This window comes from Hirundo rustica, chromosome Z (assembly GCF_015227805.2).
Source record: "Hirundo rustica isolate bHirRus1 chromosome Z, bHirRus1.pri.v3, whole genome shotgun sequence".
In the NCBI taxonomy this organism is placed as follows: Eukaryota; Metazoa; Chordata; class Aves; order Passeriformes; family Hirundinidae; genus Hirundo; species Hirundo rustica.
Genome location: NC_053488.1, coordinates 70,352,889 through 70,379,903, shown reverse-complemented (window position 1 = coordinate 70,379,903; position 27,015 = coordinate 70,352,889). Strand labels below are relative to the sequence as shown.

The window sequence follows — 27,015 nt, the reverse complement described above, 5'->3', positions numbered from 1 at the left end:
AAAGGCTGGTCTGCACTGCTCTCCGCAGAAAAGACCCCCCCCCATCACCGCTTCCCTTCCTGGGGAAGCCACCCTGGGCAACAACGCACCAAGTCCAAAACAAAGAGAAATCCCAATCCTCAGCACATTTCACATGCCACTACACACACTTCAGTCTCTCCCTTCCCGCAGCCAGCTTCACGACGCTCCAGCTCCGGGGCCAGGCAAGCAGGCACAGCATCAAGTCCTTTTCTGCGCCGGTCCTTGAACACTTTCACTTTAGGCACACACAGCACTTTACTAACTCAACCATACCTCTCGCTCTGTACACTTATATTTGCACACAGGTACGCTCACGTCCCTGCACCCATACAGACAGCACAGCCAATACGTGTCCTCACACACACATGGTTCATTAACCCTGCAATTTCTGCCCTTGCTGCTCCAGCGGCTCTCACTGACTGACCATGCAACAATCCCTCAGCAACAGCCACCCTCACAGCTGCCCTCTGCTCAACACAGGCACTGCCCAGGAGGAGGAGCACATGCTGCACCTGCACATCTCCACACAGCAATGGGCAAATCTACACTGGGACTTGCATCCTTCTCATCCTTTCAGAGACTTTGCGGCTGGTGCACTGAGCTTCAAAGAGTCAGAAGACACGACTGCCACCTGCCAGAAGAAAAAGACAAAGTCATTCTCTACCTATTGTACTCAGTCATTGTGGAGATGTCCAGCACCAGAGAAATGCAGAATTGTCATCTTGGATTTAAAACTTTGATGTTAAAAATCCTTCAAGATCCTCTTTTCCTAAGTCTGCCTGCCCATCATCCTCTCCTCAAGTTGCCAGGGGTTCTCATGGTTGCTCTGATGGTCACATCAAAGAAAATGAGGGGATCATCCCTGCACTGCCACTCGCAGCAGTTTTGAATACCTGCCCGGCAGGTGCAGGCTTTAGTCCTGTGCAGTCCAACAAAACACAACCTCATTGTACTTGGGGCACTGTGTGAAGTTGCTCTCACAGCTATGTCATGTGAATTTGTTACAGCACTAAATTCTGATCAGACCTCTTACTGGTAGTGTATCTGATTACCAAGCTTTGTGAGGTCTTCCTTTTAAAACTCATTTTGTCTGGAATTTTATTGCAATCCTGGAAATGCAAGCCTGCAGGGGACTGTGCCCTGGGTGAACATGTCCATTCACCTGCCCAGATCGGCAGAGGGCCAACAGCAGCCTTTGCACATCAAACCCTGAATTAAACTTTTGTGCAATTGCTGGAAAGTATAGAACTTTAAATTTTTTTGTGTGTAACTTTGGTCAGGGATTTGTTTGCCTTTGCCCAGGTGGAAGGGAATTGAACTTTCCCTTGAAAAGATCCTGTTCACCAGGCACAGTTCTATGATCTTAACATCTATGGATTCTGAGTAGCCAGAATATACAGAGGAGATAAACCATTAACGAACCATTAACAACCATTAACGAACATTAATAAACACTACACTTCTAGTGCAGCTGGAGATATCTGGGCTGGGTTGATATCTGGATTGTTAAGAGAACCAAAGAATGAAGATGTAATTAGCATCGAAGGTGATCAATAACCAATTGGAAATCAAATAGTAAGAATTGTGTGAATTAATACCAATGAATGTGAATTTATTTGGGGTTTAATGTACAAATGTATGAAAAGTCTGTTAAAATCCATGTGTGATGGAATGATTTTCACTACACAATCCAGGCATGCAAGGATGAAATTACTTCTGTTGCAAATGCTGGTCAGAAAAACAACCTGGGTAGAATAAAAGAATATCTTGATTCTCTAACACTGAAAACATATTGCTGGAGAGTTTCTGTTTTCCTGCAGTTTCTGTGACACCATCTCTTCACACTTCATGCCTGTACTTCTCTTTGCTTCTTGCATCTCAAGACCTTCACACCTGGCCCCTGTTTCTCTAACTACATCATTGTATTAGTGCTGCAAATATCTAAGTATCTCATTTGACATAGAACAAGTGTGTCCAACAATTATAAAATATATACACAAAATTATGGCCACATTAGACTAAGAGAAGGAAAAAACAAAAGCAAAAGCAAAAGCAAAAACAAAAACAAAAACAAAAAAACCAAACAAAACAAACAAACAAACAAACAAACAAACAAACAAACAAACCTGCTTTTCAAGGCCCAGGATACTATTCTGGAGAGTGGTGCAGGTACTATTACAAGGCCTCGGGCTGCTGGCTGTGAAGCTTGATCTGTACAAAGTTCTCTTGGCCTACAACCTTGTTTTACTTACTTTAGCTATGACAACTAGATTTAGCACAATTAAGTACAAAAATGTCAAAAAACTATGAACAAAGAACCTTTAAGGAATGCTCCAGTCCCAAGCTGACCACAACACACATATGCCCTCCTATGCGCAGCTAAAGACAGCATTGTAACAGTATGCATATTCTAGAGGACGCTTATGAGATTCACAACTGTATTATGATTCTGAAATACATTGGAAATGCTAAAGTCTGCAAAACTTAATGTGCATTTTTACTGTAACTGACCATCTACAGAGAGAGGAATGCTGTTGCAGGCAACATGCAGGGTTCCCTTGACACAGGATGCGGAGGGGCTCTCCATTCCTAGTAACCACTCGCAGGGGGAACAAATCAGCCATGTGCTCGGAACACTGGAGAGCACAGTGAAAGCTGAACTTGTGGGTCTACAGCTTTCAAATATGCAGCAGTGCCCAAGGTGCCTATGCAGATGCACACCACCTGGAGACTGGCAGCAACCTGGATATGGGCCGGGCAAGCACAGCCCTCCTAAGAAGGAGCTGCAGGCCCAAGGCAGCGCAGGCAGGCACTCACCAACACCTCCTTGATGGAACAGGCACCTGTGGAGTAATTTTTGTACAAGGTGACAAGAGAGAGTTCCAGCTGCAGAATTAAATTCAGTGGGTTTTGGTATTCTGAAATTGAGGCATTTAAGTGAATTAATTAAAGAGCTGCAGGAGTACTGCATACAGTTCTGGTGCTCCCAACCTAAGGATGTGGAACCATTGGAACAAGTTCAGAGGGCCACAGAGTTGATGGAAGGACTGGAGCACCTTCCCTGTGAAGACAGGCTGAGAAAGCCGTGGGCTTTTCAACCTGAAGACTTAAAGATGCGTGAGATGGCATTGCAACCAGTATCTGAAGGGCTATATAGGAAAGCCAAAAAGGCACTGTTAGGAACTGTAACAGCAGGACAAAGATAACCAGGTACAAACTGAAAGAGGGAAACATTGGATCGGGTATTAAGCAGAAATGCTTTTTCTGTGAAGGTGATTGCTAAGAATGGGCCAGGAGACGAGCTCCTTTGCGAAAGGCTTTATTAGGACAGCTCTGGGTGGGGGCCCGAGCGGCCGCGCACACCGCCGTCGCTCCCGTGGCCGAGTTAGAGGAGAAGATGGCTTCCTTCTTGCCACGCGGCAGAGATGGGGCCTCCGTCCTCGCGAGACCTCTCACAAACCCGGCCGCCGGCCCGCAGTCCAGGGGTGTCATTCTGGCCGGATGCCCGTAGTTATGGTGACAACTCAGAAGCCAGTTCTATTTGTTGATCAGAGGTTCCTTTTAATTTCCCGTGTTGGAGGTGTTACCCTCAGTTCTTTTTTTGTTACGATAGCTCGGTCTTTAGGGGTCTTTTGCATTTTGTATACCTTAATTTGCATATGCCCTCCGGCGCACAGCCTCTCGGGAGCAGCAGAAGCGGTACGCGTAGGGATAGGGATACAGGTACATAACAATCAAGGTTTAAGTAATTAACAACAGTAAACCTTTTAATGTGAACACATAACCTCTGCAACTATAACAGTGGGTGAACTTGAGGTTACAACACTTAACACATTAACCCCAAATCAAGAGTTTGTATTTTCACTCCCCAGTGATGAGACACTGGGACACGCTGCCCAGGGAGGCTGTGGATCCCCAATCCTGGCAGAGTTCAAGGCCATGACGGATAAGGTCTTGAGCAACTTGCTCCGGTGGGAGGTGTCCTTGCCCAAGGCAGGGGGGCTTGGGACTAGATCATTAAGGCCCTTTCTAACCCCTTAACACTCTTGATTCTCTGCAGAAGAGAAGCACGGAGCTGTTTTTCCTTAGCCACTCCCTCTGGAAAGAGACTTTGGCTGCTGCTTTGTGACGGGACTGAGACTTCGCCGTTTCCGTGAGAAGACGACACGGCGACGGGAGGTGCCACGGGCCGAGGACACACGTGGCGCTCCCCGGGAGCGACAGGAGATGGGCGGTGCGCAGGCGCCTGGGCCGGAGCGCGCGGGGCGGAGGCGGCGGTGGGGCCGGGCCTCACAACGGCGGGCGGGGGGAGCCCGGGCCGGCTCGGCGGTGGCGGTGCCCTTCAGTCCCCGGCCCCGCGCAGGGAGGCGGCGGCTCCGCCAGGCTCCAGCCCGGCCCGCGGCGGCTGCGGCGGCAACACGGGAAGAGGTTTTGGCCGGTGCCTGAAAGCCCCGGGTGGAGGAAGTGGAAAGGAAGAAGCAGAGCCCCGCCTGGCGTAAGTCCTCGCGGTCTGAGGGGAAAAGGCAGCGCGGAGGGACAGGCGCTGCCAGCCAGCGGGAGGCTGCTCCTCCTCGGTGTCTGCGCGGTGACAGAGAAACTGTCCCGTCTTCAGCGGGTTAATGGAGGCTTTCTACCTTGGGAGTCACTCAGGGGAGCGTTTGTAGTCTGCGAAAAGCGAGGCTACCAGGGCGTGCATTCCTCCTTGCGTGGGAGCTATCCGTATTTCCTCTTTACGTTAGCCTGGCTAATGATCCGCAGCCCATATCATGCTTTCTGAGCATGCTGAAGAAAGTTTCGGTTCAGATGCTGCCAGCGGTGGTTTGAGTGATGTGCGCTGACTTAGTTACCATGAAGCGGCTCGGGCTCTGTTTCCAATGAAGTGTCCTGCTGTCTTTTCCGCCGGGAAAATGTCTTAACTGCTGAATGACCTAATGTTAAAGCAGCTTAACTCAAAAACGATTTCTAAAAAGCTTCGGAAGCTACTCTGAGCTGTGTAGCTTTCTGTTAATGTATCGGTGTTGTCACCGTTGCTGCCTTGCAAGTCTTCGGCGTAATTGCTGACAGTAGGAATGGGAAGATTGTAAGGTGTGGGTTGAGACTTAATTCAGTTTAACCGTTGTACCCTACTATCTGTCACTTCGTTTAACTTGTCCTTGTGACTACTCCTCACAATATAGTTTAGGGGGATAGCCTTTACAATATGCCATTTGCTATTTCTGATATGATACGACTGTTGTATTGGTATACAACTAACATGTCTGATATTGACATGATGACATTCCCCCGTGATCCTCCGGTTTATTTTTAGTGAAGTTTTTTCTTTTGAATCAACTTTTGAAACCGCCATTCCAGGTTATATTAAATTTTCTTCACCACTCCTTGGATGTAGTACATGTACTGTTCATTTCATCTGAGCAGGAAGATAAACTCAGATGATTTAAGCAAGAGAACTTTCGAGAGCCATGTTAACCAAATAAGAAACAGTGTCTATTATTTTAGAGATAGGAGAGAAAAAGGCCGCAAAAAGTTTCTCGTCAGCTTTTCCGTATCTCCTGAATGAATGTGGCTTGAAACACAATTGTAGACAGAACTGCATTTTTTGCTGTAGTTCTCAGTGCTTGAGTGTTTGGGATTTTTTTGTATGTTTAGGACTTTACACCACTTACACATTTTTCTGATGCATGACGTCATTTGAAACTGAGTTGGTCCAAAGGAGATATGAACCTCGTGTGTCTTTTTCTTCTGGCAGGTGGCAGTCGTGTCTTCTGACTCTTTGAAGCTCAGTGCACCAGCCGCAAAGTCTCTGAAAGGATGAGAAGGATGCAAGTCCCAGTGTAGATTTGCCCATTGCTGTGTGGAGATGTGCAGGTTCAGCATGTGCTCCTCCTCCTGGGCAGTGCCTGTGTTGAGCAGAGGGCAGCTGTGAGGGTGGCTGTTGCTGAGGGATTGTTGCATGGTCAGTCAGTGAGAGCCGCTGGAGCAGCAAGGGCAGAAATTGCAGGGTTAATGAACCGTGTGTGTGTGAGGACGCGTATTGGCTGTGCTGTCTGTATGGGTGCAGGGACGTGAGCGTACCTGTGTGCAAATATAAGTGTACAGAGCGAGAGGTATGGTTGAGTTAGTAAAGTGCTGTGTGTGCCTAAAGTGAAAGTGTTCAAGGAACGGCGCAGAAAAGGACTTGATGCTGTGCCTGCTTGCCTGGCCCCGGAGCTGGAGCGTCGTGAAGCTGGCTGCGGGAAGGGAGAGACTGAAGTGTGTGTAGCGGCATGTGAAATGTGCTGAGGATTGGGATTTCTCTTTGTTTTGGACTTGGTGCGTTGTTGCCCAGGGTGGCTTCCCCAGGAAGGGAAGCGGTGATGGGGGGGGGGTCTTTTCTGCGGAGAGCAGGCAGACCAGCCTTTCACGGGGTCCCTCGTGGCAGCAGTGCAGATTTGAGAGAGCCTCACGCAGGTCCGTGGGCAGCAGTTGCTGGCCTTGGTGTGCTGGAGGAGGGGCACTCTGGTGTTGAGCCTAGAGCTGGAGCATCTTGAGGAGGGTGAGGTGGCCTTCTCCCGAAGCATTGGCTCTGCTCACGTTGCACATGAGTGCAACGGGGGGCAAAGACGAGGCGTTTGAGGTGCGCCAGCGTGCTGTGCTCAGTGTTGGACTGGAGCCTGAGTGCAGCACACACTTTGAGGGCAGGGTTGTTGCTGGGCTGTGCGAGAGCCCCGTGCAGCTTTGGTCCGCAGCCGTGGCAGGCAGGTTCCTGTGGCAGGCAGGTTCCTGCGTTGAGCGAACGCCTGGGAGGAGGATGCCCAGCTGGGAGCAGGGAGCCTGCCCTGCAGCACTTGTGGCTGGCGCTCCCCGAGGTTCCGTGGGCGTAGCTGGGTGTTTTTGGAGAAGCCCCGAGTGTGTGCAGGCCTGTGAGTTGGGGGGCTGGGAGGGCTTTAGGCAGTGCTGGCTCCCGCTTTGAAGCCGCCTCCCGCGCTGCCCAGGCTTTGGGGCCAGAGGCCTGGCTGGAAGGGTTCTGCCACCATTTTGTGGGAGGGAGGTGCCATTTTGTTCCGTGCTGCAGCTCCTGCGTCCTTGTACCAGGAAGTACTCAGAGAGCAGAATATTTATATGCAGCACTTGCACAGGGTATGTAGGTAGTTAGAGCTATCACTATGAAGGAGTGAATCAGTAGATGTACACTTAGATATGCTAATTATATACATTTCTAGAGGTATATAAATGAGACATTTGTGATGGTAAAATCGTAAGCCTGAGGTAGATAAGGCAGTCTTTCTTCAGAGCTGATGGAATGACTCTGTAGATGTGAATGAAATGCATTGCACCTAAATAAAGGGCAGGTCGAGGCCTCCTGCTTTGCATGGCTGCAGAAAAAACACTGAGCTGTTCGGTGAGCAGCCAAGAGTTGCCACAGAGTGCTGGGACGTGCCCAAGGGCTGTGGAGCTGTGTGAGGTGGCCACCAGGCAGGCCTCAGCAAGCACCGTGTCATGTCCCCGGAAGAGGTCTGTCCCTCGCTGCAGGCTGAGAAGGCTCCATGTCCAGGCATAGCCCGGTGGGATGGTCATGCAGTGTGCATATCCCTGGGGCAGGCTCTGGGCATCCCATGGTCCTACCAAATATGAGCAGCACAGGTTGAAAAAACAGAAGGCCAGAAAAAATTCCTGTGTCAGAGGATCACGTGCCTGGGGACGTAAGTTGTGTTTTCTCTCTGAAGAGTCTCTGGAGTCGAGGCGTTGTGCGCTTGTGGGTAAGACGTTGCATGCCCCAAATGCATGCTGTTTCCTTGGTGGAATTGAGGTGTGGGCATTGGTGCAGGTGCAGGCTCAGGGCATTCGGAGCAGCTCTGGTCTCTCTAGAGGGACACCCCGCACCTCAGAGTGTGGGGTGCTGTGGCAGGCAGTGGTGGTTATGCCCTTTCTCACTTTCAGTGGAAGTTCTAGCCCTGCAGGTAGTAAGGTGTCATCAAATCCCAGAATATCCTGAGTTGGAAGGACCCACAGGATCATCTAAATCCAGCTTCTGGCCCTGTGCCGGAGACTCACTGAATCACACCATGTGCCTTAGACCATTGTCCAAGCGCTTCTTGATCTCTGTCAGACCTGGTGCTGTGACCAGTTCTGTGGGGAACCTGTTCTAGTGCTCAGTTTCCCTCTGGGTGAAGAACCTTCTCCTGATACCCAACCTAAAAACCTTCTCTGAGACAACTTTGAGACAAAGGGGCCATTCCCTTGAGTCCTGTCACTGGTCACAAGAGTGTAGATATCAGTGTCTGCCGCTCTTTTTCCCCTCACAAGGAAGTTGTAGACTGCAATGTGGTCTCTCCTCAGTCTTCTCTTCTCTAGTCTGAACAGACCAAGTTACCTCAGCCACTTCTCATGCAGGTTCCCCTCATGGTCCTTCATCATCTTTGTTGCCCCCCTTTGGACACAATGTCTTTCTTATGTTGTGGTACCCAGAGGTGCCCCCGGCACTCGAGGTGAGGCCACCCCAGCGCAGAGCAGAGCAGGAAAATCCTCTCCCTTGCCTGGCCATGATGCTGTGCCTGATGCACCCCAGGACACAGGTGGCCCTCCTGGCTGCCAGGGCACTGCTGGCTCATGTTAAGCTTCCTATTGGCAGGACCCCCCCGGCCACTTTCCAGAGTGCCTCTCATTCCCCAGTTACCCACCAGAATTGCCCTGTCCCAGGTACAGTATCCAGTACTTTTCTGTGGTAGGTCAATTGCTTAGCAATGCCTGCCCCTCTCCTAGTCCTGTGGCCCCTTTGTAATTGTCTGGCAGAGCCACCCTGTGCATGATGGCTGCTTGTGCTCCTTTGTCAGCACTTTTTGACAATGTCATGGCCCGTGTGTCCTATACTATATTATGCTTGGCTTGCACAACTACGGCCCTACAACTCCACCCAGAAGTATCACTGTCTCCAGAGATCAGCCACTGAGTTGCTGCATTCTAGCTTGTTGGGGGAGGGAGCTTGAATAGTAAAAGGCGGTGATTTTAACGTGTGTACGTAAAAATGCTTTTTTCCCCTTCTTTTTTCTTTTGGAGGAAGGGGTATAGGTGAAGATGCAGGAACCAGAACTCGTTGCAAAAACCCTACGAGCTGTTCTTCATGCCTTTAAAAGTGGCATACATTTGTCAGAACTTCAGAGTGAATACAGATCCCTTACCAATGAGTTGATTCCCTTCAGGCAACTAGGATATGACACACTGGAAGGCTACTTGGAGAGTGTCCCAGGAGTGGTCAGAATGGAAGAGAACAAAATGGGAGAGGTAAGAATCAATTATGGTTCAGAAATGGCTTTTGTGTTTGCAGAATGTTCCTGGTTCATAGCTTTACCTCCTTTTGTGCTGTGGATTTCTGTGGCGTGCATAGGTGTACTGACTCTGGGAGAGGTGGAAGCTGTGACATAAGATACTGAGTGCTCCTTATTTTCCTGTCTCTGCCCTCCAGACTCAAGGCTGTGTATGCAAAAAGTGTAAAGCTGCAGGGCTTTTTCCTGGAAATGTGAATTCTGTATGGAAAGATCATTTGTGTGACTGTGGAGATCTGGTCCCTTTATCAGCATTTCTGACTTTGGAGGAGATACTTAGTGGCTTGTCCTGGGACCTTAAACAAGGTTAACTTGTGTGTGTTAATCATCTCTTCTCAGTGGGGTTTAGCATAATTTTTTACCTACAGTGAAATGCTTAGGTGCTGTTCCTTGTAAGTCTGACAGTGCTTGCTTTGGACTTAGGATTCTTGTTTGTTATGGGTTGCAGTGCAACAGGACTGCAAATATGTGCTGAAGTGAGGAGGAGCTCAAATAAGTGAGGTGCCTTGCTGCACCAGTTCCAAGCGCCTCAGCTTGGCAAGCATGCAAGAAATAAAGGGTCATCACACAGATCAAGAAGGAGATGCAGAGCTTAGCAGAGGATTGGTGTGGTAGAAGAGTTGTCCCTTATTCCTTGCTCTTGCTGCACTAGCCTGTATCTCCTGGTAGCTGCCACCTAGGAAGCAGCTTGCTAGGACCACAAACCTCCTTGCCCAGTAGTCTGGACTTCTTGGTTTGAAGTCAGAATGCATTCTCTTGGTAGCTGGTGTGTAGCTGTGTGACTTGCAGATGATCTGCATGGCAAGCTTGAAGCCTCTCCCTTGCTGGAGCTATGTCTGGGTTCCCAAAGTCTTTGTAGCCTCAGGCAGAGCAAAAAAACTAGTGGATGTTTGGCACAATGTGTGGCTGTCATAGCAGGTCTGAAGAAACAGGATTTAAGGCTGAGCTTCTTTGCTCAGCTGAATTGAGATGACCTCTGGGAACTCAGAACTAGCTCTCCCTCATTAGCTGTGTGGCGAGAATACAGTGAGAGGTATCCTGTGTTTTGTCCTGGTACCTGGAAATGTGACTGGTTTTGAGCAACAGGTTCCCCTTCTGCATATTTACATCAGAATTTGCCCTTCTACAGAGATAAGCAAGTTGGGATTCCTTTTCTCCAAAATCTGCGTCAGCTGCAGCTACATCAGTAGCAGGATTGCAGGTGCCTCAGGTCTGGGAACATTTGTGATCCTGCAATTAAATGCTTCCTTGTAGTGGTTCTGGCAGATAGCCATCTGTTTCTAACTAGGGCCTTGCAGGGTGTAATCTGGTATCCTCCCATTCCCTTGAGAGCCTTGTTTATCCACTAATACGATGTGTGCTGAGAGCCTTGTGAACTCTTGGATAGCACTAGGGGCAGTGACTTGTTTGTGGCAGCTGTTAGAAGAGAGTGAAATGTGGCTTTCAGAGGTGAAAAAGGAGAAAGTAACTAGACTGGGGCCTTGAGGTACTTGAAGAGGACTCACTCTGGCTCAGAAGTGCTTGACTATGCTCTGCTTGACTGAAACAGCTGAGAGGAAGCACCTTGTTGAACACTGGGGAGGCAGGAGAGGTGCAAAGACTGAGCCCACATTGCTGTTTGATGACCCTCCTATTGCCACTGTCCATAGTGTCCCCATGGCAGACATTAAGCAGAGGTAGTAAGCATGATTATGCACAGATGTGGGCTGCTAAGCTACCTGGGACTGCTCCCATGTACTTTCTTGTTACAGGACCTAGGCTATACATTGTTACAAACCTGTTCTCTTTGTTCACCTCTCTGTGGAATACTTGAGCTCCACTGCAGGCTGATACCATAGCTCATAGTTTGCACAAGGCTGCTGCAAGGACGCACAGTCAGCCAGTCTCTCTTTATGGCTCTGGAGAACCCTGACCTCCAAAAAGTCTGTCAAGACCCTCGTCTCTTCCTTGTCCTGGTTTAGGGACAAATTTGAGAGAAAACCCCTGAATAGGATCCCTCTGGGAAGCAAACCCAGGTGGCCCCTCCCTCCAACCGGTCCAGTAAAAAAAACCTCTTTGGAGAAAAGTGGAAAAAAACTATTTTACTTAACAAACAAAGTGCATACTAGTATGAAGAATGAATAATATGAAACAATAAAACCTCTCATTCTGGAGTGAGATGGCAAATTGAGAAAGTCCTTGCTGTGGGTGTAGCTCGGCTCTCTCTCAGTCTCTCCTCAGTCCCAATCCCTCTGGCGCTGCTGGAAAATGCCGAGGTCCAGGCCCCGGTGGGCCGCAGGTGCAGCCCCCAGTGATCCCCTGGGTTTTCTGTCCAGAGCAGGTTTAAACAGTTCCAAGAAAAAGGAAAAAAAGACCAGTCCAGGAAACTTCTTTGCCCTAGCTAGCTGAAAGTAACTGAAAGAAAAAAAAAAAAATATCTCTGTCCTGCAGTGTCTCCAAGCCTCCACCGAACACCCCGTCCAGAGAAGAGTGTGAAGGAGTCAGGCAGTTTTCTCAAAACAAATCCACGCTTCTCCTTGCTCTTAGAACCAGTCTTAAAGGCACAGAACTCAATATACAGCACAGACAGAGCAGACGATTGGGGATACAAGCACCATGACGTTACCCTAGGACATTCCTTTAATCCCCTTGTGGACAGTGGGACAGGACAGCAAAGACATACGCATCCAGGGGTCTGGTAGCAGTTGATGATGCTGACTACAGTCTAGATAGTCTTAAAAGGACTTTCCTAACTGCTAGGTCAGCTGTCCCAGATGTTCTACAGAAAATGCATTCAAAAAGGAATAGTATAAAGTAGACAGTAAATAATACAAATTGATATCAAAGTGCCGCATGTTAAGTGCTATCTTAAGTATTTATGGTAAGTGAATATTAACTAGGTAGCTGAGGCTGAATAGCTTGATCATCTTGGGAAGGCAATTATATAAATTTTCCTTTGTTCCTCTTGCTACTGAACACTAATTTAGCTGTCTTCAATGTGGGAAAAATTAAAGCTGTTTTCTTTATGCAGTAGGTATGTCCTCCAGTTTCCACAGAAGATGAGAATTAAGTTCAGTATACAGAAGGCACTGCAAGGGGACTCATTGTAATACTGTGCACCTGCAACAGGTGGTTGCATCATTTCAAGGAACCCTACTTTGCTTTGCTTCATATTCATTTATAAGAAATGTGTTGTTGAACCTTACTCCAAGAAAACTTTGACTTCTGCTTGAATATTTAAGCCCCTTCAAAAGGAGAAATTTGAAGACTGCTTTACTCTGCTTATCTACCTCATCCCTTTTTACATCTGAATTCATTTTAATTCAAAGCATTTTGTTAAACTTTATCACTATGAAACAAGGGAAGGAAATGCTGAAAATTATTTAGAACATTAGTTAAACACAGGAAAAACCTGATCCCTTACCAAAGATGTGAAAATGTGCATTTATAAAACTGTATAGGGACAAAAAACCTTTTATATTGAGACTTTGAGAACTAAGGTCAAGTGATCCATTCCATGCATACACTCCTCTTAGCTACGAGTTTGAAGAAGGCAGTCATACGCTTTTTGGAAGTGGGCACAGCTAGGCATCTCTCTGAAGTGCCAGTACATGACTGTCCACAGTTTGGGCTGCAACCAGAAGAAGCTGGAGATCTTTGTGTTGTTAACGGCTCTGATCTTGTTTGAAGTCATGGAGAGTTGTTGCAACATGTCACACAACTGGCATGCTGCTGTTCGTTGACACTGACTGCTGAGGAGTTATGGGCTGCATTGGTGAATAGGAGGAGGTCCTTTGAGACCTTCCAAGTTTGGGAGCAGTGGGGATGTTGGGAGCTCTGTCTTGGGACAGATGATAAGATAGCAAGAGCTTATGAGTAGTGGGCAACTTACGAGTGTTTGGGCAATGTGATGGCTTTCTGTTAAAATGCATTAAGTGGGAAGAAGTGGTAGACAAAGCAGATGATGCCTTACATTTGCAGGCTTTGATCCTCTTGGGGGACTTGAGCCACTGCTGTACATGCTGTAGGGACAAGACATCCAAGTATAAGCACTCCAGGATGTTTCTGGGGTCTGCTGCTCTCAACATCCTGACATATGCAATGAATCAGTGAGGAGAGGTGCTCTGCTGGACACAGTCCTTGAAAACAAGAACAACGATTGCAGGTGTAAAGGCTGGGAAGAGCCCTGTGGCTAGATGGTGTCTGTGAGCCTGAAAAGAGGGAAACAAAGCAAAAAGTAGGATCAACAATGCAGGACTTTGGGAGTGCAGACTTTCACCTGTTCAGGAATCTTCTTGGAAGACTCATGGAATACAGTCCCGAAGAGAATGTTCCAGGAGTGGTAGTAAGCTTTCAGGGATTTCCTTCACCAGTTTCAAGAATGGTATGTTTTCAACAGTTGGGGGAAAAAGCAAAGGGGACAGGAGCACTGACAAAGCTGAGCCATAAATGGAAGCATACATGAAGTGGGAGCAGGGAGAAGCAGTCTGGGAGGATTATACAGATGTTGCCCAAACAAACATACATGGACCTAAGAAAGACTGTGTTTACTGTTGATAATTTGAACAACTTGGAGACCAAGACAAAGTGTCACCCTCTTAAGATCAGTTCCCAGAACACTGCCAGTTCTGAGAAAGTGCTTTCAAAGAAAGTCCTTAAAATAGCTCGTTTAGTGTACAGGCAATGGGAGGAAATAGGGACAACAGAAAAACTGGAAGAAGGAAGGTACAGCAAATTAAGACCTTCAGCCATTTGCTGTGTTTCACGTCACTAAAGCCTTATCAAGTCCATGCTCAAACTGTTGAGCGCAGATTGTTGCACAGACATCTGTGAAAGGGTGAAGAGTGAAGGATTTCAGGTTCACCTTTCACAAAGATGCGTTATGACTCAGGTACAGGCTCGGGTATGACAAAGTCTCTCTCATAAGTTTGGGGAAGGTACATGTGGATGAAGAAGGATGTAAATCTGCCATTACAAGCATGCACACAGGAGGGCATACAGAAGGTAGAAGCAGAATTGGGTGAGCTGGAAGGGGTATAGCGATACTATGGAAATAGGCAGAGCAAAGTGCAGAGCAACAAACTCTTAACCTTGTTGAGGGAGGATTAAGATAGGGAACATTTGGAAAAACGGAACATGCACAAGTCTGTGAATTTATTGCAGTTCACCCACAGGTGTCAGTTGCCTTGGAACAGTCATGGTGGTTTGTGGGAGGTTCTTGAGGACTGAAAGAAAGCACCACCCTTCACTGGGAAGAGTTGGAAGATCAGACTGATGTTGAACTGTGGGAAAGTTGTTGAGCTTCTAATCCTGGAAAGCTGTTCCAGATTCTTGAAAGACAAGAGTGCGAGTCAGTATGGATTTACTGAAGTGAAAGTCATGAGACCAAATAAATCCCCTTCCAAACTGAGATGATTGGTGGAATGGAGAGCACTGGATGTAGTTTACCTGAATTTTGATATAATCTTGTAGTATCCTCTTCCATAACAGTGGCCCAGAACCCATTGGGAGACCACTTAAAAGTGATGTGCCCTGGGAGAAGAGGCTCAGGAACTCTTTTCTAACGTGTTCATGAATGACCTGGGTGATGGGACAGAGATCCTCAGCAAGTCTGTAGATGACAGGAGACTGATAAAGCAGATGAATGTGCTTGTTGCTCAGAAGGTTCTCAAGAAGCTGGAGAAATGGAGCATCAGGAACACTATGAAGTTCGGTATAGGGAAATGCCAAGTGCTGCACCTAGGGAAGAAAAGCCCTATGTTCTTGTATAGTTTTGGGATTGACCAACTGAAGAGCAGCATGGCAGAGAAATGCCCTGGAGTTCTGGTGGGTGCAAAGTTCACAGTGAGCAGGGCGCCATTGCTGTAAGGGAGACCAACAGCATACTGGGATTCATTATGAGGGGTTGCCAACACTCTGATGAGGGTGATTATTCCCCTCTGCTCAGCAGCAGTTAAACCACATCCCACAACAAGACAGACATGGTCACACTGAAGCAGGTTCATGGAATGATTGTTAAGATTATGAAGGGCCTGGAGGTTAACATCTCTGATACAGGGCTCAGAGAGTGGGGATTGTTTGTGCTGGAAAAGAGAAAGCTCAGGGAAATCTTATCCATATGTCTGTTAAAAGGAGTGAAAAAACCATGGAGCCAGATTCCATCTCCAGTTCTCATCAGTATTCAGCGAAAAGACAAGAGACAATGGAAGCCGAGTGAAATAAAAGCAGTCCCATATAAACATTAAACTGCCCACTTTTTTACAGTGAGGCTGGCTAAATATAAGAGGAACGTTGCCCAGAGTGGTTGAGAGTTCTTTGTCCTTGGAGATATTCTACCACCTGACTAACTAGGTCTAGTTGATGCTGCTTTGAGCAAAGATGCTGTGTGACATGAACTGTAGCTATGTTTTCCAGCCTCAGTTTTTCTGTGATTCCTGGCATTTAGTCACAGCAGTGGTGAGACTGCCAGATTGCTGTTTTTATCAGTGCTGACTGTGCAGCAGGGACACTGATTTTGAGGCAGGAGCTCCTGAGGTAGGAGAGCTGACCCTCAGGAGGAGAGGCCCTCCCTGCAGTGGTTCTGTGTTGAGCCAGCCCAGCAAAGGTGCTGGATGTGCAGCACAGGAGAGGAAGAGGAGGGGGAAGGGTGAGCTGGAGAGCACTGCTGGAGGAGTTGTCTGGTTTCTAATGTCATCATCCATTGTCCATTTCCTGGGCTGCTTGGGTTATCCTGGGAGACTCGAGAAGATCCCTGCAACAAGCTGTTGCTGCTTAGCAATCTCTTGCTTTTGTTGTTTTTCTACTTTGATTGCCCTGTCTTGGTTGTGAGAGAAGCTCCTTGTTGGAGCTGCTGTTTGCTAAATTTTGGAGGTGCTGGTGAAGTCCCTGAGTTTCTCTTGCCCAGTTCCTGTGCAAAATGGTCATCTCTGATGTTTGCTGGGGGCCATGGCTAGCAACACAGCTGTGCTGGCCCTATGGCCCGGCGGAGAAAGGGGCCCTTTCTCAACCTCTACCACCACCACACAACATGGCTGAGACCACGGACTTCCATTTTTAACTTAGTGCTTTTGGGCTAACTGCTTGTGTCCTTACGGAGTCCTGGAGGAGTAGTCATCCAGCTGCCTTTGCAGCAGTTGAATGCAGTGAGCCCAAAAGCTTGGGCTTTCATCTTCTTTGTGAGGTAAAGTGCATGCTAGGCTCGTGGTTTGGTGTCTTGCCAGGGCCAAGTTCCTGTGTCCATCCATAGGATGGCCTGTGGTGAGTGGATATTGAGGCAAGAGGCCATGAATTTGGGCAGGGAGATAGCTGTGGGCTTGTCCTGTTGTTGGGGGCCAGCCCAGTGCGTGTGAGGCAATTGGTGCAGCCAGGGTAGTTTTGCAGTTTCTTTGGTAAGTGGGGCAAAGGCAGCCTTTCTTCACAGGGTCAGCATGGTACCGGAGCCTCTAGTGAGCCTTGGCAGCAGGAACAAGGAGAGGCTGCAACTCCATGGCTTCCCAAAGTTATAAAGCAAGATTGTAGGCCTGTGAGATGGGAGTTAGAAACCAGGCTGTTTCTCACAGGGACCCAACCCAATGTGGAAAGGTGATGGAGAGGCTCTGGCTGTCTGGTTTGCCGATTTCTGAGGTTTCTTCTGGGATTTCATAAAAGGAGAGTGAGGTCTCAAGATCTTGTGTCTGCTGCTGAAGCCTTTTCTGAACTTCCTGCTGGCCTGCATGATCTAGCAGTTACAGGCTTGGAAAGGGATACAAGTGATTCTGAGAGCTGTGGATAAGCATGAGTCTCACTGACTGCTTTTTCCCCTGTCCCCTTCCTGCTCCAACAAGGTCATTTGCCATGCTGTTAGTTGCAGTGAAACTGTGCGAGTTGCTCAACTGGTGGCCCGACAGAGGAGTTCCAAGAAGAAAACAGTCCGGCAGGTGAACTGTCAGATGAGGCTGAAGAGCACATCTCCGGTCAGTTTATCAGGTAAGCCATAGGCAGCTCTAGAGGGCCTGCCTTTATGGAAGAACTGTGCGGCTGCTGCAAGAAAAGTCTTGTCTGTGAGGGTATGTCACCTACGGCCATGAGTTACACGGTCCAGGTGGAGAGTTCTTGGGAGGATGAGTGTTCTTGACAAGGCTGCTTATATCTGAAAGCCATAATTGGAGAGAAAGCCTTTTTTCAGGTATGTATGTGAATGATCTTGAAAAACAAAGTCCTTGTAGGACACTTCCTTGATTTTCATGTGCTCCTGCTTTTGTGAGAAACACAGTTGAGATGCAGGCAAGAAATGTGGCAGTGAGCCTGCTTGTTCTTTGAGGGTGGCCTTGGCCTGTTGTGGAGTGGGAGGACTGAACCATTCCTTCACAGTGAGAAGGAGTCCCTGCAGCATTATCGGTAGCTGTTTCAGTGGCCCCTGTTGTTGATGCCAGAGCCACAGTGCCGCAGAAATTCTGATGCCTATTTTTGGCTCTTTTTACCTCTCACCTTTTGCATAAGCTGCTGTAGCAGTGTTTCCCTAAAGTGTGGGTCAGGTTTTCCTCACTGATGTGCTGTTGTGTGACTGTCTGTGGAACTGGGCCCAGGATTAAGGCCAGGCATGACCCATTTTGCTTGCAGGTTGGCAGCTTGGAACAGCAGTGGGTCTCAGTTTGTGTGTATTCCCCTGTTGTCTGTAATGAAGTGTTTGCTGCTTCTTTCTTTTCTACGAGGATGCCAGTTGGGCAGCAGAACTAGTGGCTCATATCCCAGTTAAATGAGAGGGAATATAAAGGCAGGTTGATTCACATCAATCCCCTTGGAAGTGTTTGAAACCTCCAAAACTGATGTGGCACATCCAGCATATAAACAGCAAAGTGACCAAGAGCTTGTTTAACCCAGTGTGGCCTGACTGCTGAAGGGAGTGTTCCTCTGTGGGTGTGTAATGGTTTTTATTCAGTAACTGGGTGGAAACACCAATTAATGTAGCAGTTTCACGTTCGCTAAATTTTGGTTGCCAAATTTAGCGTAGTGGTCTTAGTGTTTATCCTCTTTTTTGTGGGAGAAGATCAGGAGAAAGCAAAGCAGGCTTAAGCTTAAAAATAAACAGATAGTTTTATTAACACACACTAAAAGAATGGAAGAAGAAAGTTGGAAAAAAACTAGAACAAAACAGAATGAAACTCCAAAACACTCCTCCCTCCCCCTACAAACTGTTAACTTTCCTGCAGAACAACATTGAGGGACACAACCTGTGATTTTCAGTCACTTTCACCATTTAAACATAATCTTTCATTACTTGGGGGAGGAGTCTCTCTAGAGTACCATGGAGACATTCTCCACAAGACAAAAACAGTCTAGTGGCTCCCAAGGTCACAAATCTCCAGCTGCCTGGAGTTTTTCCAGATTGTGCTGTTCTGCCCAGAATTTTTGCAGATTGTGCAGTCCCACCCATTAGCAGCCTTTCCCCTGGCTTCCCCTTTCCTACTTATGGGCCTCTCAGTGTATTTGGGGTACTGTTTAAGAATGCTTCCTTTAGTACAAAACAAGGATTCTCTTCTTCTCTCTCTAAAATTGTCTCTATCTCAGAAGAAATAAAGACCTCCTTTTACCCCAGGAGCCAGGGGCTTTGATATTCTCACTTAAATCTCAATCATATCAGTCCCCAGTTTTGATTAGAACCATCATTCCCCCAAACAACATTAAGATGTTACAAGGAACAGTCCATTTCTCCCTAGTTTACACCAGAGAAGTCTGGTTAAAAATGCCCACTTCCTCAATCTCTCCCTCCAATAATCTTTATTAGTTCTTTCACTCTTGCTCCACTGACTTCGTGTGGTATCTTTCCTGCGTACACTCTGTCTCTTTCTTCTCTCTCTCAGGGAAAGGTTAAGCCTTGGAAGCTTCATGTTGCCAGGAAAGGGTTAAATCTGCCCAGGCCTGCAGTGGCCATGTGTTCTCTGCCCGGACTGCAGCCTCTCCCCCACTGGATCTCAGATCATCAGCCAGGTTTCCTCCCTCCACTCTTTTTCTTTCTCGGTCTGGAATCACCAGACGAGAGGAGGGGAGTTCTGCCCACCCCTCGGTGATAGTCGGGGCGGCATCAGCCCACAGCTGTTATCAGCGGCCCAGCAGAGACCCCTCCCTGCACCAGAGGCTCTGGTGAACTTAAAAAAAGGAGTTGATGTTAAACTTCTCTTCCCCTGCCGGGAGCCAATGGAGCCCAGCCAGGCCTCTGGGCCGACTCCCCCCACAAAGGGGAAGGGGGGAGCAGCAGGCACCAACTCAATGTGACCTGTTCAGCTGACCAGGAGGAAAAGGGCCTGACCTGCAGGAAATCAGGGTTTATATGGGTACTGCCCAAAGTCGCATTTGACATTTGCAGTGGTCAAAACAGATGCCAGTATTCCAAACTAGCCTTCTGATAGGTCCCTGTCCTTTCTAAAACACTTCCGGGGAAAAACACTCCACATTTCTCCCTAACTAAAAAACCAAACTGTGCCAACCCGTGACAGGATGTAACTTGGCCACCTCTGCTGTGTGGTGGGAGTTCCAGTGCCCACAAGCTAAAGTAGAGAAGAAATGGATGGCAGTACAAAAGGTACCCCAGGAGGTGGGGGTAGACTGGGAGGAGAAGAATGCTACTCATGGCTGTATCTGCAAACTCTTTAGGAAAGCCCAAAGGAACTTTGCGGCAGCCTCGGTCCTTGAGCATGCCAGAAGAAGGCAGTAAGAGGCCTGTTCCTCGCCTGCCCCGAGGCAGAGAAGTGGCATGTGGAGGTGTGAAACCTGTTATGGAGGGTGCCCGGTCTGCCTTACCTTCAACTGCTGGGAGTGGACCACCTAAAGAAATACCCATGCAGAGGCATGTCACTGTGGTGAACAGGTCAGTATATGTGTATGTGCACAAGTGAGGGGAAATTAAATGTGATGGACGCTTGGACACCACCACGCAAGCAGTGCCTTTCGGGGTCTAGTGGGAATCCAGCCTCCTGCCCTTGGCAGCAGGCGAAGTCTGAACGTGGGATGGTACCCCAGGAGGGAGACAGGTGAAGTTTTGCCTTTTGGATGCTGCCATAAGTAGCCTGTGCACTTGGTATGTTCCCATGTTTTCTGGGGAGAAATGTGGCCAAAGGTGTCATGGCACAGGAATGTGGGGCCTTTGCCAGGGCCCGGGAGAGAGCTGTTGTGGCCAGTGTGACAGAAATCAGGAGGAGCATATTTGTGTGCAGGGACAGGTGATGTGTGTGTGGAGGGTGTTGGTTGCCTGCAGGTGGCCGCTCTTTCCCTCTTGCCTGACTTGTGTGTTGCAGCGTCAGTGTTTGTGCCCCTTCTCAGCACGCTTGGAGCCAGGAGCCGCCTGACCATGTTTGGGTGAACTGAGATGAGGGCTGGAGCTGCAGTTCTGCTGGGTTAGCGGTACATGCTGCTTTTCAGCCCCGTTTGAGCCTCTCTAATCCGGGTGGCTTAGTCAGCTGCTGCCCCATCATTTCTTTCTGTGTTGTTTTCAGCTGCCCTGGGCCGTCAGCTGACGGTGGTGGTGAGAAAGTGTTTGCTGTTGCTCATTGTGGCTGTGCTAAATCCACTGGAGCTGTGATTGTGGTGGTAATCCTCTGCAGGGGGAGGGCTCCAACCCGAGCTGGGTTGAGAGTCTGGAAGTCAGCCTGGCATTGAATGGAAATGGCAGTGGCACGCCGCTTCCACGGCAGCGTAGCTGTGAAGTGGCGCAGAGCAGCACAACAGCTTAATCCTGCTGTGGTGCCTGCTCTTTCTGGAAGATCCACAGAAAGCAGGCATGTCCTGTCTTGCTCACCTGCGTAAGTTCCACGTGCCATCAGGGGTCAGTTGTGCTGACGAGAGAAGGGCCAAGCCATCCTGCTGTGACTCAGAAATGTAGGAGCAGCTGTGCTTGGGCCTTCCCTTTTCTGTGTGTGCAGATGAGTTGCATTTATTAAAGTGGTACTTCCCTAAAAGGCAGAGGCACTTTGCCTCAGGCACTTAGGATTTTCTCCAAGGAGCACTTTCCTAGCGCTCTCTGACTTTCCTAAGAAGCACTTAGGGTTTTCTCCAAGTTAGTTACTACAAGGAAAATACAGGAAGTATTTTATAACTTTTAAAGATTAGTGATGTGTAAAATAAAATTAGGTAGATGTCATCCCTCTTCTGGCTCCTCCTAATGTAGTCAGCTACATTTTCTTTTATCTTTGTTCATCGCTGGTAGTCTCTCCTGAGCTGCTTCTAGGTAAGTTTTCTGCTGTTCTTCCTGCTCTCTGTTTCTGTCCTGTGCTGTAGGAGAAGCTACAGGCAAAGTCTGCTTTGACCCACTTATTTTTGGAGGAGGAGACCTCTTGTGCTTTTGCCCAGTGTCCAAATGCAATCCTTTTAGTGTGGGTACACAGTGAAGTGAGTTTGCCGAGGTGAGATTCATATTCTGTTTGAATACAAGGTTGTATAGTGGTCATGTGACTGGATTAATTTGTTTCAGCTTGGCCGGTTTGAAGCAGGACTGGCAAGATCCAAGTGTTCTTGCTGCTGGGGACGTTTTGTACCTCCTGAACTGTTGTAGTTGCTTCTACTTTGGGAGTTGCAGGAAGGAAAGCTTCTTGGAGGCAGGAGGTCCTGACTTGAAAAACCATTGTGCAAATTAGTGGAGTTATGAACAGCATCTCCAAAAATCCTGGGCTGACAGCAGCCTCATAGTTATGTAGCACAGACTTGATGGCACTGTTCCAGCAGGAGTGTCAGTACTTGCCTGTGAGAGTGGCTGAGTCTTCACAGCACAGGTTGACTGAGACAAGTCCTGAAGGTGACAGACTGTCTCTGCCCCACTTCCCAGTTTGGAGTGAGCTGTTACTGTGATGTTTTTTACTTTCTGTTACCCACCCTGCCACTCCATGTACAGGAAAGGACATCCACGCTCCTGTGGTTGCACATAGAGATCTCTGTTTTCTCCTTTTCTGTTGAATATCTGTCCTGCTATGGGAGATGTGTGTTCTTTGCCTTGGCACTATGTCCTGCGAAGTGACAGACTTTGTTTGGATGCTGACAGGTATTGGTGCGCTCCCCACAGTATCATGTAGTGAAGCTCCTCAGTGAGGCTGCAAATGGTGGTTTCCTTGTGACTCTCAAAGTCTATTCCCACCTCTGTAGCGCTCTCTGACATTTTTTTCAGAGATATTCATGATCACAGCTTCAGGGGCTTGCCCCTGTGTAACATCAGGTGGAAGGGGAACAGGTTGTTTGTCTGCCTGGTTCTGTCACACATGACAACAGAGAAATGCTGAGGGTAGTTGTCCGAGGCTTTCTTGCAGATGCTGTTGCAGGGTCTGAAGCTTGTCTTTATAGTAGCAATCTTAGTTTATCCTTACTATGTTGCAGTGGACCTTCAGAAGTAGGGAGAGACCTTGCTGGTAAGGCTAACTGCAGAGATTCTTGAAGCTGGAAGACAGCAGCATGGATGAGGACAGATTCAGGTGCTCAGTGACCCCCTTGCTTGAAGCAGCAGGAGTCATATGCTGCTGGCCAACACCTGGCCTTGCTGCTTAGGTAGCACTGTCCAAGGGCCAAAGAGCAGATGGGGGTGGCATGGGCCTTACCAAGGTAAGGAAATTGGCGGGGAAGGGCAGTGCTCTCCTTCATTGTGAAGCAGTGATGTGTGGCAGTGAGATGTGACTAGCTGCTCAGCTGGAGCTATGCATGGGGACTTGGCTGGTCAGGCATTTGTGAAGGTCCAGGCTGCTGGTGTGGCTAGGAGGCCTCTTGCTGGGAGCAGGCTTCTAGCACTGAGGAGCATGAGGCCTTCCAAGTAGGTGAGTTGTCCGTATCTACAAACTGAAGGGCAGTATGTTGGCCCTGGTGCTGTCTGGCCATATTTGTCTCATTGTTGGGGATGTATGACCATCATGATCTGTGTGAGCAAGCAGCACATCACATGGTAATTGTCTGATTTCAGGGCTCAGAACTGGTGATGACCGGGCTCAAAGCCAGTGTCAGCACCACGTTGTGGGAAACTGTTGAACCACAACAGAAAGCACAGGAAGACCGTACATGAAATCTCTTAATACTGAGAGGATCCCAAATCCAATTAGCTTTTACATGCAGCAGAAGGAAATTATCAGTCCTGTGTTCCAGGTTCCTTTCCAGGGTGTTCACATGATATGGCTTAAGCAGGGAACATCTGCCCTCTTCCTCACTGGAACTTTCCTGCAGTTCTGGCTGGCCTACCCTGCAGTCACATCATTTGTGTCACCTGATGTGCGGCTTAAGGTGGTACAGGTGTATATGGCGTGGAGGACTAGAACACTGCTATGGATTCCTATCACCAGGCAGGGGTAACAGGACAGTCTCCATTACCCATGAGGCTATTTCACAGGATTGTTTTGCTTTCTGCCTAGCAAAGTGGTAGACTCTTTCGAGTCTGCGTCCATTAAGAGGACTTTTTTAGCTTAAGTATCTGTTCAGCTTAGAGTTGTCCATACTGATAGATATATGTACAAAGAAATGGGATCGTGGATTTCTCGTAGTATCTGCATGGGTGGCCACAGCCGCCTTCTAAGAAGAGACTGCTGCTGCTTTGTGTGGACATCAGAGCTGTGCCCAGAAAGTAGAGAGTTTTTCTGTAATGCAGATGAAGTGTTGTAAGAGGGTGTTCAGATACCCAGCAAGTGCCAGGTGTGAGTGTAAGTTTTGATTTTGTCTGGTTGGCTTTGCTTTTGTACTTTCTAAGTTTTATAAATGTGCTTGTAGTTGATCTGCTGCTGCCTAGCACTTCTGGGCATGACTCCTCTTTTGTAAGTTGCTGAGCTGTGCAGTGCCTGTCCTCACAGCTAGTTCTGTGGGACATGACTCAGAGGAGAAGTATGGTCTTTGGTACAAGCCCATAGCTGATGGAGGAGCAATGGTTTAATGTAACAGGGGTAGCATAAAAGCAGGGAAGACAAATTGATGTTAAATCTTTCAAGATGCTCGTTAGAAGAGATGTCAGTGTGGGAGGTCTATTTCTGATTCATGGATATGCTCTGATTAAAAGTCAGTGTGATGACATAGAGGGCTAGTTGGTCTTGACTTCCTGTTGCAACTAGCCTCAGCGTGATACTTGAACTACTGTCCTGCCTTCTCAAAGTCCAGGTGAAACTGAAAATCACCTTTGGTGTTTCTGCAGCTGGTGAAGTTTATGACTTGCTTCACTGTTGTCCCTGAATTCCTGAACTAGCCCCTGGGCAGAGACCTTCTGCAAAGCTTGCCCAGTACATGTGCAGGGTCTGCTCTGGTCAGGAGATGCCTGGTTCAGAGCAACCTGCTGTGCTATGGTGGAGGTGTTGCCTAGTCTTTCAAGTCTCTTCTACTCTTGTTCCCTTTTGCTTGCAGTGTTTGTAATTATTCCACAGCTGATTTTTTTTTTTTTCCATGTCTTTGTGTGCTACACAGTGCTGTGCCCTCTTCAGTGTCAGGAGCTCATTTTGGTGTCTGTATTTCCAAGTAAAAGCTGCTGCTTTCTGGAGGACCCCAGAACACCTGCAAGCACGACATTTGTGTGCTTTCAGTGGGAGAGATCTTCAGAGAAGAATCTGTTAAACAGTGTAACCAACAGCATGCACAAAAAGACCTTGAATGCTTGTGTGTTCCTAGATGCTTCCCCTTTGCTAATGTCTTTTTACTGTGTTTTGTTTCTCACAATAATCAGAAAAATGAGTAAAAACAAGAAACCACCTATTGATCTGTTACTGCTGATCAGGTTGTCTTCCTGACAAGGACATTGTGACTACTCATCTTGTGCATGAGGCCTTCTAGGAGTGTCTGGAATGTGTGGAATGCATTTTGTTTTATGCTTTTAAGTCTTAGAAGCAAAAGGAATGTTATTTAGAGACAAATTGTGTAGAATCACTCTTCTTCTTTCCGATTTTAGGTCTGAGAAGAGACTGACTGTCCCACCACGGTTTCAAAAGGAGTTGCAAGTTCACCTGTCCAGAAGCTCTTCCACAGAGTCAAGTGGTATGCCCATTAAGAAATTATTTGTTGACTACTCAGAGTGAGTGTCATCTTAAAAAAAAAAATCCATCTTAATAGTTGTTTTGAATGAACATGGGTTTGGATGAGGAATCAAGTTCTGTGAGTGAACCCTTCCACTCTTATTTCATTATGCTGAGGAAATGTGTGTTTGTTTGTCTGCCTCTCAGTCTTCTAGGAAAAACATTGGGCAGTGTCAAAGCCAATCACAAAGCCAATGTAAAGAGTTTGGAAACAGGAGGAGTAAGCTTAACTTCACCAGTGGGGTATGAATCTGGTATGACATCCTGGCTTTCAGGAATAAGCAGAATTACTAATGTATCTGTCCAGCAAATACTCTTCTGCCTGTGTGGCTCAACAGTTGTGCAGCTCATGAGCTTGCAGAACGGTGGTTGCTTTGTTTGAGACTTGTCAGCCTGATTTGCAAAGCTTCAGGTCTGGTACACCCCTCCAGAGGGAAGTGTAGAGATGAGGCAGCAGGTAAGCTACTGATGTGAACCTTCCTCTGGAACAGTGACTGTCTAATTCCTAGACACAATGTATGAGACTGCCCAGAGCAGCTGAACAGTTGTCATTTTCCTTGTTCCACTGGAGGGCTTCCTTAGATGCAATAGCACAGAAAAACTGCCTGCTGGTGGACACTTTTCCTCAGGACATATCTTGGAATGAAAGGCAAATCATTGGTCTGATTTGTATACCAGTCTTAGTATAGAAGAACATTCTTGGCTGTCATGCAATATCTTCAATGTGTTTGTACTCACAAAGAAATTATCTTGTGCCCCTTTTGGGATACTGCCTTAGTGCAGTGTCTCAGCTACGGTGGGGCTGAGGGTTCTGTATCCTCTTCCAGAATCCCTTCAGAAGTAACATGTAGCAGCATCTTATGAAAATAACTACAGTGACTGAAAATTAATTTTTAGGTAGTTACTAAATGTCTGAAAAATAAACATATTTCCATAGTTCTTTGCCATAGGAATTGACTGAACCAGCCATGCTGGGCAGGAGATTCACATTTCAGAGTTGGTGCTATGCTGGCAAGCTGTCATGTTTAGTTTTTATGTACAGAGGTAATCATCTGTCCTTCTGTTTGTAGGGCTGTGTTTACTTCACGGCTGTATGTTTTTTTTAACAGATAGCTTGAATACATCCACTGCAGAGACACATACTGTCGCCCCTGGCTCTTCTGCTGCCAATGTCCATGAACTTCAAAATCGCATTAAGGAGCTTCTGAGCAAGTACAGCAGTGGTGTCAGGCTGTCAAAGATGCCTCAGATCTATCGGGAAATGTACTGGGAGGACCTTAGCACAGAAGTGCTCTATCAGCTTGGGAACTGGCCTCATGTGTGCACAGTGAGTATTGCACCATATTTATGGAAGATGTCTGTACCCTATAGATTTCCAAGTGTTCATTTGCCAAATGTTATTTTATGTGTACCTACATTTCCCTTCATGCTCCATAGCAGTGACAAGAAACCTCCACGCCCCTGCCACCACACTCCCAAATTGTAATAATGCCTTTTGAAAACCCAGAAGATCACTCTTGACTGGACCAGCGTTTTGAAGAAGGAAGGTCAGCCTCTTTGGTGCTGTGGAGCAAGTGCTTGAGGTTGCTGACTTGCCACCTTGAACTGACCCTGTTTCTGACAACTCAAATACCTGATGATGCATGATGTCCATGCCATGTTCATTGTTCTTGGTTTGGTTTTTTTTCCCTAATTGCTTTTTATGCTTTTCCTTGTTGGTGAGTTTA

At 47.6% G+C, this 27,015-nt stretch overlaps 1 protein-coding gene across 6 annotated transcripts in view; it reads left to right on the top strand.

The window, feature by feature from the left end:
- Positions 1-4,369: 4,369 nt before the first annotated feature.
- TDRD7 (tudor domain containing 7) overlaps positions 4,370-27,015 on the top strand; it is a 49,329-nt gene continuing 26,683 nt past the window's right edge. Inside the window, exons 1-6 of one of the 6 annotated variants that reach the window (XM_040089473.2) lie at positions 4,370-4,516; positions 9,058-9,282; positions 17,126-17,267; positions 19,932-20,145; positions 25,165-25,250; positions 26,398-26,615. In XM_040089473.2, coding sequence (XP_039945407.1) covers positions 9,076-9,282; positions 17,126-17,267; positions 19,932-20,145; positions 25,165-25,250; positions 26,398-26,615 — 867 coding nt within the window. In that variant the 5' untranslated portion in view covers positions 4,370-4,516; positions 9,058-9,075. The other 5 variants (XM_040089467.2, XM_040089470.2, XM_040089469.2 and 2 more) reach the window with 5 other exon arrangements.